At 39.7% G+C, this 21111-nt stretch overlaps 2 protein-coding genes across 2 annotated transcripts in view; one reads left to right on the plus strand and one right to left on the minus strand.

The window, feature by feature from the left end:
• Positions 1 to 955, minus strand: part of LOC134751271 (nascent polypeptide-associated complex subunit alpha, muscle-specific form-like) — a 39086-nt gene extending 38131 nt beyond the window's left edge. Inside the window, exon 1 of the mRNA XM_063686653.1 lies at positions 424 to 955. Within this exon, the coding sequence (XP_063542723.1) occupies positions 424 to 589 (166 nt within the window). The 5' untranslated portion in view covers positions 590 to 955. The remainder of the gene's footprint in view (positions 1 to 423) is intronic.
• A 1338-nt stretch (positions 956 to 2293) lies between these two features.
• LOC134751199 (trifunctional enzyme subunit beta, mitochondrial) lies at positions 2294 to 19633 on the plus strand. Its single transcript, XM_063686580.1, has 11 exons — positions 2294 to 2499; positions 4250 to 4421; positions 5020 to 5207; positions 8337 to 8524; positions 8924 to 9098; positions 9213 to 9343; positions 9933 to 10034; positions 10850 to 10963; positions 14149 to 14223; positions 14677 to 14754; positions 17884 to 19633. The coding sequence occupies exons 1-11, from the start codon at positions 2436 to 2438 to the stop codon at positions 18016 to 18018; spliced, it is 1422 nt and encodes a 473-aa protein (XP_063542650.1). The 5' UTR covers positions 2294 to 2435; the 3' UTR covers positions 18019 to 19633.
• The last annotated feature ends 1478 nt before the right edge of the window (positions 19634 to 21111 follow it).

The following is a 21111-nucleotide window of genomic DNA, read 5'->3' on the forward strand; positions in this document are numbered from 1 at the left end:
CTGAAAAGCCCACTTTAAGTTTCCCAAAGTAGCTAATCTAAGTAATAATCAGCAAACATATATTTATTGAAGACGATCCAGTACTATACAACTAAAAGCGATGGACCAAATTAGCGAGTTGATTAATATCCCGAAGTTATAATTAACTCATGTATGATTGTATTGGACTATAATCTATGACTAGTCTGTACAAACGCGACTCAATACTGTAGTTGTGCAACCTAACAATGAATGTGAAAGTCCAGCATAAAATATGTCAATAACTTTATAATTTATGCCCAAGATTGACAATTATACCTCTGTGATCAATAAAAATAGGTCGTAGTACCTTTTAATGCTCCATTAGAGCACAATTTTGGTTTGCAAATAGCAAAAATACGTCATCAAAAATGTGAGATAGGTTATGTGAAAGTGTTAAGTTACCTAGTTTAATTGGCTTGGTTTCTTCAGGCTCCGGGTCCGCGGGCGCACTGGGAGCATCGTGGGCCTCCGGCGCCGCGACCTCGGCACTCGCTGCCAACGCTTCAGGTCCATTAACGACGGCTTCTTCCCCACTCGGGTTATCACTAACCGCCATTTCGTCAGACATTGTCAATCGCTACTTTACAAGACACGGAACCACTGTCAAAGTGTAAATGACCACATAACAAGCTGTTGAATATATTCAGTCTCCACAGGGATATTCTTAATGTTAGTGCGCGTCACGACACAGAGATTTCCCGCTATATTGGTCGAGGGAGAATTCGCAAGCGTCCCTTGCACTAAACATTTGTAAAAACTTTCACTTAGTTTTTTTTAACATATAGTCATAGTTGGGTGATTATTCACTATCATGTATCAGGATATAAATGAAAACATTATAATCAAAGTAATTTCGACCACAAAATTATTTTGCAAAGGAAAATGTCGAGTGATCATAAACAATATCCGCTCGACAAAGACGCCACAGTGATTTGTTTATGGATCTTCAAGCTGGCTATGCGTTATCTGTTGCTATATTTTTAGCGCGCTCCAAGGCCCTCCACACTCATGCGTGAATCACGGCGCGAAGCGAACCCGCGAGTGTGGAGGGACCTAGACTACGCGGCGCGAAGCCGCGAACGCGAGTGTGGAGTCGATGTCGATTTCGCTGAGTAGCGAACCAACGTAGTGGTTATATACTCTTTGAACGAATTAGACTACACACTCGCGTTCACGGCTTCGCACCGTGATTCGCGCATGAGTGTGGAGTGCCCTTTGAAGCATACTTATTGTAAAAAGTGTTATTTCTCGATTTTCTAAACATTTAAATGATATAATAAATTATAAATAATTTAAAATGTCCGTATAATGATACGTACTAAATACTAAAGTAATAATACAATGTTTTCCGAATATTAAGAGGACCCCTACACGATCAATTATTTAAAAGGAGGTTATCAATTCGACCGTTTTGGGTTTCGAAATTATATTCTTTGGGGAGGGGTCATAAAACCTCGAAATTCGTGTGACGTAATTAATGAATGAACCCTAAGAAAAGGATGAGTATACTTTTTTTTTGTTCTTATTTACTAGCGCGCTCCAGACTACGCGAGTGTGGAGTCGCCGCGATTCGCGCACGAGTGTGGAGGGCCCTACTGACATTTTGGTTTGACCAATTGCAGATGTCTATAGGCCGCTCCAGATTACGCGGCGCGAAGCGAACTAGAGTCCACACTCGCGTTCGCGCTCGCACGAGTGTGGAGGGCCCTTATGAAGTATGAATCAACTCGGTTTTTGGCGAACCGCGAGTTCTCAGTTCGGGGCAAACTACCTACTATAAGGCGTTCGTACTGCTCTTTGAGTGTTGCCCTACTTTAGTTTGCTTTACATTGCTACTGACAAGATTTGCTTGACCCACTATAGTTTTTAAATCTTTAAAAAGTAGAAAGTTTTGGATCACACAGCCCGAGGGTTTGTGGTTTTGATTTGTTTGTGGTGGCACTGGTTTTCCACGCCGAATTTTTCGATCCAAGTATTGCGCAATGAAACTGAACCTAAGGTTTAACCTGTGGGTTTAACACAATCCGCATTTGATCCGCATCATAATGAGGGCTATCGTTTTTTTGCTCACCCGTTGGCGTCTCTGTTGATGGTGGTCCAAAAGACTAAAGAACAGCTGTCAGTCATTGAAGTGACAAGTGACATTTGACATTTCGAACTATGGAAAAGACTACCATCTACACTAGCGCCCCTAGCGGCGAATTCATACGCGTTAGCCCTCATTTTGGTAATGTATTGTATCTGTGGTAGAAATGAAATTTCAGGAGTTTCACATCGTCGATTTGACAGGTCAGAGTCCAACTTTTATGAAGTTTATAGCAAGTTTTAGTGCATTATTATAGTATTTTTAGTTAATTTATATCGTTCCAGTCATCCCAAGTTAGCTGTGATATCCCGTAGGAGTTCACTCAGCCATGGCATCCCACATAGCGAAAACTTTGTTGAAAACTTCACATGCCAGCTCGACGATCAAATTTGGTAATTTATTTCAATTATTTTCAATTAATATATCGTTATTTTTCAATAAAATCTACCGGTGCATCATTAGGTCATCGTGTTGCATAATAATATTTTTCTAAGGTTATAATATATGAAGGTAGTGTAGTGGATATTTTTATTCAGACGTAAACTTTGGACCTTTCATGGTTGGCACTTCGACAATTATATTTATAAGGAATATTTCATATGAAGCGGTTGTCAGCTACCGTATTCGCGTAGGTCAGTAACAGGTCACATTTTAGCAATTTAATAATGCAAAACAATCAGGGTTACATGTTTATGTGTTTTAATGTGGATTGGATACAAATAAAACAACCATCCAGTTATGAAATTAAAGTCCATCTGGAGCTGGGTTCTTATCAGAAGGATTTGTATTACTATTACCATATTTAGTTCAAGATGCTCATAGTAAATTTCTGATATTTGTAATTCTGTTGTGTTTACGGATGTAGTTTACAATAAGTTATATTTATGGCTTGTGAGATGGGAGATGGTGACTTGTTTCAAATATATTATTAAGTACAAGTGATCATGGTGTCAATAACAAAGTGTAAGTTGTTTTTATTTATTGTCTGAACATGTTATGTTATCCCTACTAATATTATAAATGGGTCAAAATTCTTTTCATTGTCATGTTTCTGACTACTTTGTCACGTTTCTATTTTTGTCTTTTATCAAATAAATAAAAAAAGATGAGTGCTATTGCATGTCTTTCTAGCTGTAGATTATAACTGTTGAGATAAAATAAAAACGGAATTTCACTCCATACAAAAAGCTCCATTCCGTCTCATTTTTTATAAAAGGATGGGGTTTTAGTCACTCACACTCACATTTTTTAGGGTTGAAAAACAAGACAATGAAAATAATTTTCACCCAAATGCGAAAGTAACTCTGTATGTCTGGCAGTGTAAATTTGGTATGGAGATAGATTGAAGCTCAAGGAGGGACATAGGATAGTTATTATCATTCATCATCCCCCAGAGACAAAGTCGTGGGCAGAAGCTATTAGTATGATTACAAAAAATACTGATCTAATATTGTTTTTTTTTTTTTTATTATTATTCGGAGATCCAACAGCTGTTAACACGTCTATAGGTTTTATAAACCTGTGTTATGAAACATTTGACTTAATATTAATAGTATGTTGCCTTAATAGTTAATTTTTTAGGGTTCCGTACCCAAAGGGTAAAAACGGGACCCTATTACTAAGACTCCGCTGTCCGTCTGTCTGTCACCAGGCTGTATCTCATGAACCCAAATAGCTAGACAGTTGAAATTTTCACAGATGATGTAATTCTGTTGCCGCTATAACAATAAATACTAAAAAGTACAGAACCCTCGGTGCGCGAGTCTGACTCGCACTTGGTCGGTTTTTTTTGTTCATAAATATAGCAGGTATGTATGTTATGTCCAGTGGTCATCAGATTTGGTTTAAGATGTGAAAATATCTATTAAATTGTCATCTTTTTATATTAAAAGTACTTGGAAGATAGACATGTTTACAGTTTACATATACTTAGTTAAGGCAGAGTGACTTGGCAACTTTACTTCACATGTCTGTAAACTTTACTAGTCTAATTCATAATTATGTTAACATTTGTTTAACCTTGATGCTTTAAATTTAAGTAAAAAAATTGACTATAAAAACTAGGTCTTGTTCCAGTCATATTTTAAATATGACTTGTAATTGTGTAAGAGTTTTCAATTTCTAATTGTATTTCTTTCATAGACACTGCTAGGCGTGCCCTGAGCGTCGGGGCAGCGCTGCAGCAGAAGAAGACCCTCAAAGACCGCACCGGCAAAAATGTGGTGCTCGTGGATGGCGTCCGCACCCCCTTCCTTGTCTCCTTCACCGACTACTCCAAGATGATGCCCCACGAGCTTGCCAGACACGCCCTGTTGTAAGTACTAACACATAAAACATAGTTTATCAATAAACAAGATTTGAGTAGAAATAATGATGGTCTTTTGTGTCCCTTTTGTCTTCCTGTAACTTTTGAAAATAAATTAAAATTTAAACATGATTTGAGCTTATTTTAAGTTTTCGCAAAATCCATCTCTTAGTTAAATGACGTAGAGTACCGTTAAGATACTCTTTTGCTTTTTATGTCCGTAGTATTATTTGCCATTCTGCTATGATCAGACCATAAAATGTGTTGTTTTCAACCAAAAGGTACCACATTGTCGCTTGTCGATAAGGTTGATTTCGAATTGAAGCTATATGGAAATAGCGCCTTATTCACAAACGACAATAAGTACCCTTTTGGTTGAAAATGGCACAAATATTCTTTATTTCATTTCATATGTATATAAGTTAACAGCCTACAATGCCTACATGGCTGTAACTTGTATTAAAACTTAACAAATTTTGGTAACAAAATGGAATCAATTGAAATAATACTAAATAAAGCTCTGAATTATGTCCAGTTTGTTGTAATTCAATATTTAATATTGTTCTATAAGCTTTTCTCATTGTCTCCTTATAATCTTCTTACTCAGGGGTCTTCTGCAAAAGACTGGCATAGACAAGGAGTTGATTGACTACATCATCTACGGCACGGTCATCCAGGAGGTGAAGACATCCAACATTGGCCGCGAGGCGGCGCTAGCTGCCGGCTTCAGCGACCGCACGCCCTCCCACACTGTCACCATGGCCTGTATATCCTCCAACCAGGCTATTACTACTGGTAATAGTCATGGCTGTTCTGCTGGTATTAGATATTGCGGTAGAGTACGGTTAACATAGACAGGAAGGTATCCCAACTTGGGAACTCCCATACTTCAGTTATCACACACTCATGTTATTGTGAACATGGCCTGCCAGGTAACCAAATTTTAAAGTGTTCGAGATTCCGACTGACTCATTGCAGTGACAATGTATGGCCATACTGCATGTAAAACTTGGCAGATAACTAACTTAGTGTGGACAAACTCTGTACAGAAAGAATTACTTTTAAAGTAATCGGTTGTCCAACTTGTCCAGTGTATGAGTGCTGGCCTTTTTTCTTTGGCGGTGCCGCACTTAAACATGCAAAATCATAAGAATCATAATTTTAAAAATATGTAAGTAACTACATATTTTAAACTGTGCTGTTAGTATTGTTTTAACTGAGGCAGGCAAGGCAAAGGCAGTGAATAAATCAGCTCTTTTGTTAGGAATCCTTACCCAAAGGGTAATGAATTGTCTCTCAAAGCTCTTCATTTTGATACCCCACTCGATAAGTTTGCAAGATTTTTTTTCCAAATGTCGCGCGTTATTGTGTATTACGTCCGCCATGTTGATTTTATTATGACGTCACATAGCCTATGTCACCCGGGATGACGCAAGGATTCTAATGATACATATTACATCTAAATCGGTTAAGGAATTTAGAAGTTATGGTGGAATAAAGAAACTCACATACATACAAACATGAACCCTGAAAACAATACACTCCTTTTTTTGGGCAGTCGTGTAAAAACGGGACCCTATTACTAGACTCCGCTGTACGTCCGTCTGTTACCAGGCTATATCTCGTGAACCGTGATAGCTAGACAGTGGAAATTTTCACAGATGATGTATTTCTGTTGCCGCTATAACAACAAATACTAAAAACAGAATAAAATAAATATTTAAGTTGGGCTCCATACAACAAACGTGATTTTTTGCCGTTTTTTGCGTAATGGTACGGAGTCCGACTCGCACTTGGCCGGTTTTTTGAAGTGTCGGAATGGAGATGAGTAATATAATTTCTATTAATAATTTCTAAGTGTGAAATATTTTAGGTTTCGGGATTAGACTGTCCAAGATAGTCACATAGGACGGAGCTAATGAGTCATTAGCTCATTAGTAATGACGTATTTTTACGTTTGTGACTAAAAGTCAAACGTCAAAATACGTCGTTAGCTTTTATTTGAGCAAACAATGAACACACATGGCTCTGTTTGGCCAAATATTGTGACGAATCTTTCGATCATTTATTTCCCTTTATACAGCCAATTACAGCGAACGATAGTAACGCAGCCATAATAAACGACAACAAACCACGAAGTACATAATGTTTTCTTGACAATTATCTGATAATACTTCATAAACTAGCTAATAATACTGATTGGACTTTGTTCTCAATGCAATCCACTCATAACATCCATATGTACTTAATATAAAGATTCTGACTGTACTTGTACAGTTATTTGGCTCGAACACATGGAAATAGTTAACTACATAATTGAAATGGAGCCAATCTAGTGTTCCTAGGTGTTTGAAAGGGTCATGGTTGAGGTACAGATGTTCTAAATATAAACTTTTGGCTGATAAACTTTTTCGTAAAGAGGGCTACCGCGTTTAATTTCGCCGCTAGGGGCGCTAGTGTAGATGGAGGTCTTTCAAAATGTCAAATGCATAGAAGTTTTGGGGGTTTCAAGCTTTTTTATCGGGAATTTTCACTCCTTATTCATAATTGTGGCAAATATTTGTCCATCTTTGATTAATCATGGTAAACAATAAATATAGCTCAATAAATGTTAGTGGTATAAAAAAGGTGCCAATTAAAATTATTAATAACGTTGTAGATGCCCCCGACTTATTACAAAAAACTTGCTTTCGTGTCCCCCGTAGGAATGAACGTAGTTGTCGCAGTAAGGCATTATTTAGCATTCCTAACAGCAAAACAAAACACGCACGGCATTCGTATATTGGACGCGCGTGTAGGCAGTACAATGAAAAATGTATGGACGCAGATTTGTTTAGCAGTCCATTAGGCTTGTTTAAAAGAACTGTATATTCTTTATTAAAATAAGGGTGAAATGTTGCAAGCAACCCGATAGTAAATACTTGTAATTTTAGTAATTTAAGTATAAGTATAAGTCTTTTCTCTTTTTTATACATTTATATACTATTGTTATTAGTAGGTATACTATTGTTTTGATTATGTACAACTACTAGGTACTACAAGTTTGCACTATTTATCATTACTTTTTAATTGTACCTCGATATGTGAATTGGGAAACTGTAGGTCTATAAAAAATCAATTTCCAGCTATTAGCTAAGTTGCTTATGTTTATTTTAAGACTGTTTGTTTCTCAATAAATAAAAAATATGCAAAATTAAACAGGTTGAAAAAATGGCACATAATAAGACCCAATTCCGATTATAAGATTGAGCTGAAACTTAACATACATATTATGTAAGTTGGGTGACAATGCAATATTATGGTACCATCGAGCTGATCTGATGATGGACACAGGAGGTGGCCATGGGAACTGTGATAAAACAACGCTACCTAATTGTGTGTGGGTTTGTCTCGATGAGTATTAGTTGTCTGTTGAAAGAAAAGTACAGTCAGAGATAAAAGCTTCTATCAAAATTAGCCTCATGCATGAAGTTTATATTTGAACGAAATATGTTTTATTCGGATGTTTGTTACCGTTATATCATGTTACAAATGCATTTCCGTTTTTAAATTACCATTTAATTACTTAAAATTATAAATAAAAAGTACAAAAATTTGCCCGCGAAAAGCTAGTGAGCGAAACGATCGAAACGCCACGTGACGTCACGCGTTCGACAGATTAGTGTCATTAGTAGCAAACGTCAGTTGGGCCGCCCAACGTGTGACGTCATCACGCTCTGTCGAATTCGCGCCAAAAATTATGAGCGTTTCAACCGCTCGAAAATTTTCAACATTTTAAATATTTTTTAATAAAATAATGTTAAGGTTTACAAAAGTATTTTTATCATTTCCGGTGTTCCCACGATATAAATTATGAATCCAAAAATAAAAATAAATTCATGCATGGAGCTAATTGTCATTCTTAACAAAAACTTTTTTGTCCAGGTATCGGTATGATCGCAGCCGGCGCCTACGACATCATCGTCGCCGGCGGCGTCGAGTTCATGTCCGACGTGCCCATCCGCCACTCGCGCAAGATGCGCTCCCTGCTGCTGCGCGTCAACAGGGCCAAGACCCCCGCGCAGCGCCTGTCGCTGCTGGCCTCCATCCGGCCGGACTTCTTCGCACCCGAGGTATGATGATCATATTCATCGTCATTGTGAATGAAAGTGGACCACAACACAACTAGTTCCATATATATGTAGACAATACATACATCCAGCATAATCCCAAACCCTTATATACAATCCCAATAAAAATTTCGTTAGCGCGATTTAGAAATCGCCGCGCCCGGTACAGCGCCATCTAGCGTGATATTTAGTAAACATTTTTTTATGAAAGTACCTATGCATATTTAAATACATTTTATCGTATTTTTATAAATATTTATTTTTAGTTTTAAAGTGTGTCGACAGATGGCAGTGAATTTACTGGGGTTACAAAATTTACTATGACAGTACCGCTCTAGTATAAGTTACTCTATGAAAGTACTATACGGAAGGAACACGAATTGACGTTTTTTTTAATTGTAGCTCCCTGCCGTGGCTGAGTTCTCATCCGGAGAGACCATGGGTCACAGCGCTGACCGGCTAGCGGCCGCTTTCGGCGCCACCCGTCAAGAGCAAGATGACTACGCTCTGCGGTCGCACAAGGCCGCCGCCGACGCGCAGGCTAAGGGATACTTCACCGACCTCATCCCTGTGAAGGGTGAGTTACAGTACAACCTAACTAACTAGCCTCCCTTGCGTCGCGCTGTTCAACTGTAAAATTACCTTTAAAATGAATTTAAAACTATTTTGAGATTATAATTTGTTGTTTCAGTGGACGGTAAGGACGGTCTGGTGGACAAGGACAACGGTATCCGTGTGTCAACACCTGAGCAGCTCGCCAAGCTGAAGCCGGCCTTCGTCAAGCCGCACGGCACCGTCACCGCCGCCAACGCTTCATTCCTGGTCAGTACGCATACTCTGTCATCATAGAACTTACTCTCGTATGTCTGATGGGGTTGGCAACTGTCAAACGTTTTTTAGATGGCGCCATTGATGCCATTGGAGGCATTGGAGCTTAAAAAGCTAGCATCCAGGGCATAAAATTACAAAAAAAGAAATAACAATCGACACTTCGTAGTACCACAGAATAAATAATAGTACTACCGTACAGAAAGGAAATACCTACAAAACCGAAGTTTGACAGCGGTTCAGGGTCGAATCATGCTATCCCTTTCTAATATATGGCACTATCCCTTTCGGCTATTTAAGGTTGTCAAAATTGAAGTCATTGTCTTATCTGTGGTCGTGCACGCAAAGGGACGTCAAGTTGTGCCAACCCTAATAATTGCTCGGAGCAATGCTGAGCCGAACGGAGCCGAGTTTGCCCGAAGCGAGGAGATTCGCACCCCTGGTAGTACTTCGTAGGATTGACAGCTAGGTGAAACCTGTAAAATACTTTGACCGGTCAACCCCATTCGTTGGCACTGCCTACATCGGATGAATTTTGAATTATGTTTAATAAGATATATTTAGTATGTGTTGTTTGTTGTAGACTGACGGCGCGTCGGCGTGCCTGGTGATGCCGGAGGCCAAGGCCAAGGAGCTCGGCTTCAAGCCCAAGGCCTATCTGAGGGACTTCACTTACGTCGCTCAGGTATTTATGAAAAAGAGATCAAAATTAATAGACCACTTCTTAGTGTTCCAGAAATCACGTGATTTAATTTGCGCATCCGAAATCACAAAATGTTAAAATTCAATTCTAAATTAAACCATTTTTTGCTGGCAAATTTAGACTCCGGGTTATTTAAAATATGAAACATATTTTAAAAAATCTTGATGATTTTGTTTTTTAAATATAACTTCTATTGACATATTTGTGATTGAAATAGATCTGCTGCTTACGTCGCATGGAATGTTGTGACGTAATCCTTGTAAATGAAACACTTTTCACAAGCTTTTATTTAGTTTTCACCGGTACCGATGTCTATTTGTCTGTAATTAAATTTTGCAAGTTAAATTCTACCCACTTCCCGGTTTCCGATGAAGCTGAAAATTTGCATACATATGTAAGTCGGGTGACAATGCAATATTATGGTACCATCGAGCTGATCTGATGATGGAGACAGGAGGTGGCCATAAGAACTTTGTGATAAAACAACGCAACCTAATTGTGTTTGGGGTTATTAGAATTGTCTCGATGAGTGTTAGAGTCAAACGAAGAAAAGTCTGCAGAGATTTTGACAGCACACGCAGTGCAGGTGTTATTTTAAACGTCAAACTTCTATAAAATTATGACGCATAAATAACACTGGCACTGCGTGTGTTGTCAAAATCTCTGCAGACTCCTCTTTGTCTAACTCTAGTTGTCTGTGGAAACAAAAGTGCAGTCAGCAATAAAAGCTTGTACCAAAAATGAACTTTTTGCCAAAAACTTTTTCTTTGTTTATTTGTAGTAATGATTTCCCTTAGGATCCCGTGGACCAGCTGCTGCTGGGGCCCGCGTACGGCATCCCCAAGATCCTGGACAAAGCCGGCCTCACCATGAAGGACGTCGACTCCTGGGAGATCCACGAGGCTTTCGCCGTAAGGCCAAAATAAGAATAAGAAATATTTATTAGCACAAAAATAACATAAAACATTGACTCAGCTTGTTGATGTCCCGAAGTGAATCCTAGGACACACTACATGACGCTAATTTTCAGTGAAGCCTGATAAAACTAAAACTAGAACTAAAACTATCTAGGTAGCAGAAATAAGTTCAAAATTAAGTCAGTAAGAAAAACATAAGGATCAATGTATGTGTATCTGCCTGTCTGATACCTCTTCACGCTTAAACAGCTAAACGGATTTAGTTTAAATTTGGCATAGAGATAGTTTAAGTCCCGGGGAAGGTCATAGGATAGTTTTTACGTCGGAAGTCATCCCTAAAGAGGGTGAAAAGAGGGATGGAAATGAAAAATCTTATATAAATACTGGAGTCCTGGAAGTTGCAGAAAAAAATCTCTATTTCAGCCCTAGAGTTGATGACGTCAGTCCCTGCTTGTCATTTCATCAGAATTAGTTCATTTAAAAAACCTATAATTTGGAGGCACACTGTAAGCTTCGGGCAGATGTCGCTACGGGCGACGGACTTTGTTTAAGAGGCCTTATTCCTACAAACGAGCGTATTTTGCAAAATGCTTCCTTTTTCATTCAACATTACGACGTAACTATTAGTATTTATTCGAAAACTGTTAACGTTCTTAAATAATCATTTCCTAAACTAGCGGCTGAAATAATAAAAGTTTGCATTTTCTCTTTTTAAACCTAAAATAAATGAGTTTTCCTGGGAGTATTTTTCAAAATTTGCAGTGAAAGGTGTCGTTTCGGTTGCCAATTTTGCAGTAAACAAGAATCATTTGGTACATGAATGATTACAATTCAATTCACCATATCTTGTACGAGGGGCTGAAATGATTGAAAATCAAAGATTCATTTTAAAAAATTGATAAATAACCTTCCGAGTTTTCTTCATTTTTTCGGTGAAAACAGGGTCGCATTATATTTTTTTATCGCAAATTGTACTTATATTTTGCCCTCAAAATAATATTATAGCAAACTCTAACTTTATGTGAACCCATAAAAAAATAATCATAACTATAGGACCTATTTTACCGTAAATTTAAATATTTTTAAAAGACGTATAAATCACGCTGCACCGACACTGCGCGCTCAGTCTCCGCCGGGCGCGCTTAGGGGACGGACCTGCGCTCGATCGTCAGGCGTTTGTTTCGTTCGTAATCAACGAGCTAGTTCCGAGAAGTGGTGTATACTGCGATTAGAAAATCTTGATCCTTGTGATCAATGTAATCATAGGTACATTTTATAGCACAAATATTAAATTTTTTCGCCTAGGTGATCGGGTCTATTCAGGGTGCCTAGCCAAGATGCCAACCGTTTAGGTACCTATAGTTTACATTAAAACCAAATCTGTAGCTGGCCTCTGAATGGGTAGTAGAAACGGGTTCCGTATGTCTTTCCCTTTCCAGATGACCAAGGTGCCTAGCCAAGATGCCAACCGTTTAGGTACCTAGAATATAATTTACATTAAAACCAAATCTGTAGCTGGTCTCTAAAATGGGTAGTAGAAACGCGTTCCTTATGTCTTTCGCTTTTCAGATGACCAGGGTGCCTAGCCAAAATGCCAACCGTTTAGGTACCTATAGTCTACATTAAAACCAAATCTGTAGCTGGCCTCTGAATGGGTAGTAGAAACGCGTTCCGTATGTGTTTCGCTTTGCAGATGACCAGGGTGCCTAGCCAAGATGCCAACTGTTTACGCTCCGTAGCGAACGAAACGCAACCGTCTCTGTCGCACTAATATGGAAGAGTGATAGAGAGCGATTACCCTATCGTTCGCTGCGGAACGAACGACTGGCATCTTGGCTAGGCACCCAGGTTTAGGTACCTAATACCTATAGTTTACATTAAAACCAAATCTATAGCTGGCCACTGTAATGGGTAATAGAAACGCGTTCCGTATGTGTTACGCTTTGCAGATGACCAGGGTGCCTAACCAAGATGCCAACTGTTTACGCTCCGTAGCGAACGAAACGCAACCGTCTCTGTCGCACTAATATGGAAGAGTGATAGAGAGAGATGACCCTATCGTTCGCTGCGGAACGAACGACTGGCATTTTGGCTAGGCACCCAGGTTTAGGTACCTATAGTTTACATTAAAACCAAATCCATAGCTGGCCACTGTAATGGGTAATAGAAACGCGTTCCGTATGTGTTTCGCTTTGCAGATGACTAGGGTGCCTAGCCAAGATGCCAACCGTTTACGCTCCGTAGCGAACGAAACGCAACCGTCTCTTGTCGCACTAATATGGAAGAGTGATAGAGAGAAATTACCCTATCGTTCGCTACGGAACGAACGACTGGCATCTTGGCTAGGTACTCTGATTATCTGGAAAGCAAAACACATGCGGAACGCGGTTCTATTACCCATTTCAGTGGCCAGCTACAGATTTGGTTTTAAGTGGTTTTAACGTAAACTGTAGGTACTAAACCCGAGTGCCTAGCCAAGATTCCAGTCGTTCGTTCCGAAGCGAACAATAGCGTAATCTCTCTCTATCACTCTTCAATATTAGTGCGACAGAGACAGTTACGTTTCGTTTGCTACGCCATAAACGGTTGGCATCTTGGCTAGGCACCCTGGTCATTTGGAAAATGAAAGACATACGGATCGCGTTTCTATTACCCATTTCAGAGGCCAGCTGCAGATTTGGTTTTAATGTAAACTATAAGTACCTAAACGGTTGGCATCTTGGCTAGGCACCCTGGTCATCTCTGGGTACAAGTATGTATATGTTCTTAACATAATAAACTGAAATTACTACTACCATGCATATAAAATAAAATAAAAGAGTGGCTATAACAATAAAAATAATGTTACTTGCTATTGAAATCGACAAAGATCAAGATTATTCTTCTCTGCGTTCAAAACGCGTTATAGTTGCCGGCGCTCGCGTACCGCGCGTCAACGCCATCTATTGAGTGTTATTTCGTGAAATCGATGAACGCTCCAGGGAATAAGGGCTCTTAAGTTTTGTATCATGTGTGTTGTTGCAGTTTTTTCACGATTATCGTTGCTTGTTAACGTAAAATGTAATCATTTATTACTGTGCGTGAACCTCAAGTAAAACTTCGAGAGTCACACTTATCCGCATTGACCTGGTTTCAAAATTTTTTGCAATTTACGTGTAATACGGCTTCTTTTTTTTCAGGGTCAAATCTTGGCCAACTTGAAGGCGATGGACTCTGACTGGTTCGGCCAGACCTATCTGAAGAGGCAGGGCAAGGTATTTATCAATAAACATTAACATTTTGTTTATATATTTTTGGATGGAAGTGTTGGTAGCCGAGCGGTAAGGGTGTGCGACTCAGGCCAATACGTTTTTCGGAAGTTACATTACGTGCGATATATCATTTGATAGCAAACTCTAGGCTCCCATGTGCCGTGACAAAAAGCCGGGACAACGCTGGTGGCGTTATTCATAAACGCGTTACTGACCTAAATTAGCTATGAATCGTTTGTCTTTATCTGTCATTTTGACTTATGAATTTGTAAGAAAGGGATAAAACATAGTGTAACTAAATCAGGCCCGTAAAGTTTTATGAATAAGAAGATGATGATGTTGTTGAAGATAGGGCCTTAAAATTAAAAACATTGACGTATTGTCGTAATGTTGTCTCAATCCCTTTCTACTTAGTTTGTAACGACAGGGACGCACTGATTATTTTGTGTGTTTCAGGTGGGCTCGCCTGACATGTCCAAGTGGAACAACTGGGGAGGTTCTCTGTCCATTGGACATCCCTTCGCTGCCACTGGTGTAAGTAATGTCCTCCTCGCCGTGTCCGACGACGGCGACTCCAACCGTTTTTAATGGGACGCATGGAACGCTCTAATGTGGCTTGCGAAGCCAAACTTGGTTTTGAAGATGCGATTGCATGGTACGCAATGGAGCTGGCCGGCTGAATTGTAGGTGTAGGTGTACGAAGGCTTCGGGCGCGTCTTACGGAGATGGCGCTTAGCATCCAAGTCTTCTAAGCGCTGCTGCTCGTATTGCTCTACACTTTTATGAACAGTTGCGCGCCATGCCGTTCTACACATCGCGCTTTCCTCCCAGGAATCGCTCGGTATACCGCAAGTGGATAGGTGACGCTTGAGGACGTCTTTATGGCGCAAGTACTGACCCCCCTGTTTCCTTTTTCCGCTAGAGAGCTCGGAATAGAACACAGCTTTGGGTAATCTGTTATTGCCCATGCGCACGACGTGGCCACCCCACCTCAGCTGATGTTTGATGATGAGTGCCTCGATACCAGGCATCTTGGCGCGACGCAGCACTTCCGTGTTCGGTATTTTGTCTTGCCACTTTATGCGCAGAATTGAGCGAAGACAGCGTAGATGGAAGGAGTCCAGCCTTTTAATATCTGCTTTGTAACAGCACCAGGTTTCTGCGGCATAAAGAAGAGTTGGTATGACTATGGCTTTATAGACCATAATTTTGGTTGTTAATTTAAGGTCATGTGATCGCCAAACACGGTTGTTTAGTTTCCCAAACGCTGCGGCTGCACCGGCTATCCTGGATGGTATTTCGGACGTCAGGCTATTGTCGTTCCGGAGCTGGCTTCCCAGATACCTAAAGTGTGACACCTCTTCCAGATCCTTGCTATCTAGTCTGATACTGGAGTGCTCTATGTGACAGCCCCTAGGCGGCTGCACCAAAACCTGTTTTTGTCACACTTATAACTAAGCCAAACTGACGACATGACGTGTTAAGGGAATTCACGTAGGATTGAAGGGCTTCCGCAGAGTCCGCCATAAGGCAAACGTCATCTGCGTATAGCATTTCCATTATGGAAAGTTTACTAATTTGACGTTTGGCCCTAAAACGAGAAAGGTCAAAGATAGATTTGTCTGCTCTCGAATTTATTTCTATAAGCTCGCTACAGGATTTGGTTGCGTCTTTCAATACAGCAGCAAAGTATAACGCAAACAGAGTGGGCGCCAAGACACATCCCTGCTTTACACCGCATGTGACTGGAAAGGGGTCTGAGAAGTTCTCTTCGTGTCGAACTTTTGCCATCATGTTATCATGGAATTCGCGTATTAAGTTAACAAACTTCACAGGGCAGCCAATTTTTTCCAGCACAACCCAAAGGGCTTCCCGTGGTACTCGATCAAAGGCTTTTTCTAGATCGACAAAGCACATAAACAGAGGACGATGTTGTTCTAGACTTTTTTCTTGAACTTGCTTAACTACAAAGATGGCATCTACTGTGCCTCTGCCTGGGCGAAAGCCACATTGGGTTTCTGGGAGCAATGTTTCCGCAAGAAGGGTTAATCTTTTATTTATTATATGAGCAAGGACCTTACCGGCAGTAGATAGGAGTGAGATGCCTCTGTAGGAGCTGCAGTCAGAAATGTCTCCTTTGCCTTTATATAACTTGCAAATGGAGGCATCTTTCCAAACTTGCGGCACGATTCCACGTTCCCATATCTTCGTGACGAGATCGAACAGTCTACTTTTAATGTTAGGTCCGCCATATTTGTATAATTCTGACGGCAAGCTATCCAGCCCTGGTGTCTTGGAGTTCTTTAGTCTATTTATTGCTGCATTGAGTTCGACAAATGATGGAGGATTGGCAAGGTCATCTTGCGTGGGTAAATTTTCAATTGCCTCGATGTATAGTAAGTCAGTGGTCTGGGTTGGAGGATTTAGAACATCACTGAAATGCTCTGCCCATCGGTTAAGAATGTCGCACTGCTCTGTCAGTCGGGAGCTCTTATCTTTGTTGTAGATAGGTGCTATTTTCTGCGATTTTGGTCCAAAGATACCCTGAAGACATTCAAAGAACCTACCCGTTTGATTTGTGTCTGCATATAGTTGCATTTCGGTTGCTTTTTCTGTCCACCATTTATCCTTTAGAGCACGAACCTTTAGCTTCAGACTTAGGTGTGCCTTATTTCTTTCAGTGGTATCATTAGTACGTAGGGAGCGTCTGAAATCGTCAACAAGTTTCCGGATATCCGCGTCAGAAGCGTCGAACCAGTCCTGGTTTTTCTTTTGCGGTTTGCCAATTACTTGTGACGCACAGCTATGCAGGCAAGCGGCATATGTTCGCCAATGGTCATCAATAGACACAGAGTCTGGTATAACATCCGCAGCTGTGCCAAACGCATCATCTAGTTCCCGACTAAGATCTTGATCGTGGATCAACCTTACACACGATAGCCTTGCTGGAATTCGGTGTGGAGCTCGATGTGGAATCCTAAGTTTAATACGCAGTTTGGATCTAATAAGTCTGTGATCCGTCCATAATATTATAATTTATATATTTAATATTATATTTTAGATACATAAATATTATAATTTCTATAATATTTATGTATGGATTTTATTATACTATTAGTTCCGATCGCGAAAATAGTTTTGGGAGCCCTTCCCTGATCATATTTTTCAAAAAATTAGTAAAACAATATTCGTATTTAGAGCTAGAGTCGCGAGTATTGATCTGGTTTGCCTCTTGCCTCAAAAATAATTATGTCGAGTTAATTTAAAACGTGACTCTTTGCATTAAAACTGTACTGTGTATTACCGTAAAATGATTTAATGTTAGTATGTCTCACAACAGTTTAAATTCGATTGGTGACTCTTTACTATGAAACTTTAGGATAAAGTCGCCTATTAGACCAAATTATACGCGGTTTGCTAGGGACTTAAGAGGTAAGAGCGTTTCTCCATACAAACGTAGTCCCCATTTTCCTCTTGATATTGACATTATGGAAAATATTTTTACATAATTTGATCAAAAAATCGAAAAAAGTCAAACGTAGCAAAATGCGATTTTGCTCACTGTTTATAAACAGCAAAGTATCCTTGTTCGAGCTGCTGAGGTGAAAAAACAATTGAGATAGTTACAGCGTGAAGTTACACATATAGTCGTATTTCCGTCAGGTCCGGCTGGCGATGCACACGGCCAACCGGCTGGTGCGCGAGGACGGGCACCTCGGCGTCGTCAGCGCGTGCGCCGCCGGCGGCCAGGGCGTCGCCATGATCCTGGAGAGGCATCCCGACGCCACCGCCGACTAGACCACCACCCACTCCACGCCACACGCCACACGCCACACGCCACACGCCACACGCAGCATCAGAGTAGTAACAACTGGTCAATTGACAAGAGCTGCCACGAATGGAACGAATGAGTGAATGAAAATATCTGTGTGTATGACACATGAATCTAGTATAACTGGATCGGTCATGAGCCGCATGATTCAGTAGGAGCCTCACATTTTTTTTATGCCCCACCGTAAATTTAGTATGGTTTATGATGGGCTACAAATCTACTCGACCAATCATATTGTCGCATTGCGTATGTTCTGTCCCTCACGGGCGCACGCGTATAGCTGATCTATGTAATGCTAGGTCTATGTTATCACATTAACCAATGAAATGGCGGCTCGGACTGTATACCGATACACGTGTCACTCATACGATGAAAGTTTCATTAATTCCATTCGTGCCAACTTTCGTGAAACGACCTGTACGTGACGCTGTACGAAGCGTCCAGAGATCGAGGACTGACGACTGTAGCGATTACAAATATGTAGGCTGAAATTAACCCTGATATCGGACGTAGTTTAGCAAAAAGGATTGATCCTCAAAATTTTGGTATTTAAATGAATGACTTATGTTTTTGACAGACAGTTAAAACTTCATTGACAATATTTATGGGTTGGATCCTTTTCCCCAAAATTATGTCCAATTATTAGGTATGATTCGTTTTGAAGTGTTACAAATTATCGAAAATTATGTTACCCAGTGATTTTGTAACACTAAGTCTACCTCTATTGTGCATATTTTACGTGAAAATAGACACATACCTACACCACGTGTATTATACCGTAACGTAAAGTAACAATAACATCAGGGTATATAACGCTGCCTATAACACGTAATACAGAAATCAGTCCATTAGATTTGGACGTAAACATGGCCTTAGAAATAATTTATTTTTCTCTGTCTTGTCTGCAAAATTTTATTTAATTATAAAAAATGTCTTCCGCCATAGGAAAAACCACTGCCTAAAAGAACGTGTCATTTTATATAGGCACGTACCTATATCATATTTTAGCGATATGCAGCGTTTTAAAATAACCAATTTTTTCTAAAAATATGCTTCAAAAATAAAAACAGGTTACTAGTACCTATGTAATCTTCGTCACTCTGTAAATATATAAAAAAAAAAACAATATTATATCCTTGAGACCTATTTGGTGTGAAATAATTATTTTTCTAAAACAATAAAATACACCTTATTCCATAATGCCATGTTAAAAGAAGTATGTGCATGTTTGTGTAGTTATTCTTATTAAGAACATAATTGAGGAGTCTTTTTAAAAGGGCTTATTTCTTTATGGACACCATACAAAAATAAGCCCTTTTGAAAAGTCACTCCTCAATTGTAATCTAACTAAACAAAATATTCTGAGATTACGAAGTTGGCGAGTCAAAATTTTGTATTATGTATTTATTCGTATATTTTTTGACCCTACAGTAAATTTTGTAAGATTTACCTATTTATTACATCATGTAAGTTAAGTGTAATACAATGACAAAGATATGTTCTAAGACAGTGTCCTACATTTAATTGTTTGGTAAGAAATGTGTATGTAATGAATAATTTTATTAAAGAATGTTAGTAAAACTGACACGTGTATTTTTAACACAGCCATCCATTAAAAAAAAATATCTACTTTATTATCGTATTAGAATAAATTAGCCCATACGTTGGTTAAAATTTTAAAAAATCAAATTACTTGCATCATCCCACATCCCACTAACCCATGGTTAAGCGGTTAAACCGGTAACCCCTAACCCAGTGTCAGACTACTGCAGGTAACCATGGTAACTAGGTTTATCGTTCATCGGTGGGAGTTGCAATTTATATTAAATAAATCGTTGTCGATTGCGTTTGCACAGTTTAATCGATGTGTGTGGATGGCGATCGCTCATTTCCGCAGTACCCAGTGTCACTGTGTCGTGTCACTTATGGGACAGCCTGTATCACTTACAGTAACATTCCTACCCATTTTATACTATATCACTGTGACAATAGTATGAGGTATGGAGTGTAATACCAAAGTAATACCGTCCATAGTATGAGGTTTGTAGCGACTTTCATATTGATTGTCACTGTGACAACTTGACAAGGTACGAAATGGGTCGGAAATTAAATTCTTTGAGTGTAGGTACCTACAGTGTCAAGGAACCAGCTAGTTATATTCTTTATTCTCTATTTGGTCCGGTTCTCGTCGGGGACAAATTCTAACAGGAAATATATTTAATGCGAAGACAGGAAAAGGAAGCTTGCTAAAAAACTACATATTTGTATTTAGGGTTCCGTACCGAACACAATAAAAAAGTAACTTTTAAATTAAAACTAGTTTCTATTAAATATTGTTTACGACCGTACTAACTTATTTTATTAGGTCTTGTGTGGGTCTAGTTCATTTTAATTCTCTTGCACACCGCGCATGTATAGGCATAGCGCTGTCTCGTACACACACCGGAGCCACATCGTGTGATAATCAAATAAGGTCTACGGTCTACCATGCACGAAAAACATGTTTAAGGTACATCAGTTACTTGCGTTTGTAGTTTGTACAAGCAAACGTGCATGCGACTGGCGCGGGCTCTTTGCGCAAGTACCTTGCGCTAGCCTGCACAATTACACTATACACCTTATTCCCAGGTAGGTAGGACGTCCGTTACGTCATTATGACGTCATTTATACGTCATAATGACGTAACGGACGTCCTACCTACCTGGGTTGTTAGGCTACAGCTTACTATACGGCGGAATGCATTACTTGCGTTGCGCGGGTGACTCGCGCTGGCACGTGCTCAAGTCACTGGACCCGCATGCTTCTTTAATACAGCACATAACATGATAGGTATATTTAGATATTGGTATGGAATACAGATCAACAACGTGAGATGGGCAGGTACATTGTCTGAGACGTATAGGTTGGAATGTAGGGTGAGGCAGGGGGGGTTTAGCTCACCATCACTTTTCAACCTATATATAAACAAGAACGAGCTGATTGTGGGTTAAAAAATCTTCGAAAATTGCGTTACGTTATATTTGAATGCCCCCCTAGCCTTACGTTACGCCTGACGCATT

The sequence above is a fragment of the Cydia strobilella genome, chromosome 21 (genome assembly GCF_947568885.1).
Source record: "Cydia strobilella chromosome 21, ilCydStro3.1, whole genome shotgun sequence".
Lineage (NCBI taxonomy): Eukaryota > Metazoa > Arthropoda > Insecta > Lepidoptera > Tortricidae > Cydia > Cydia strobilella.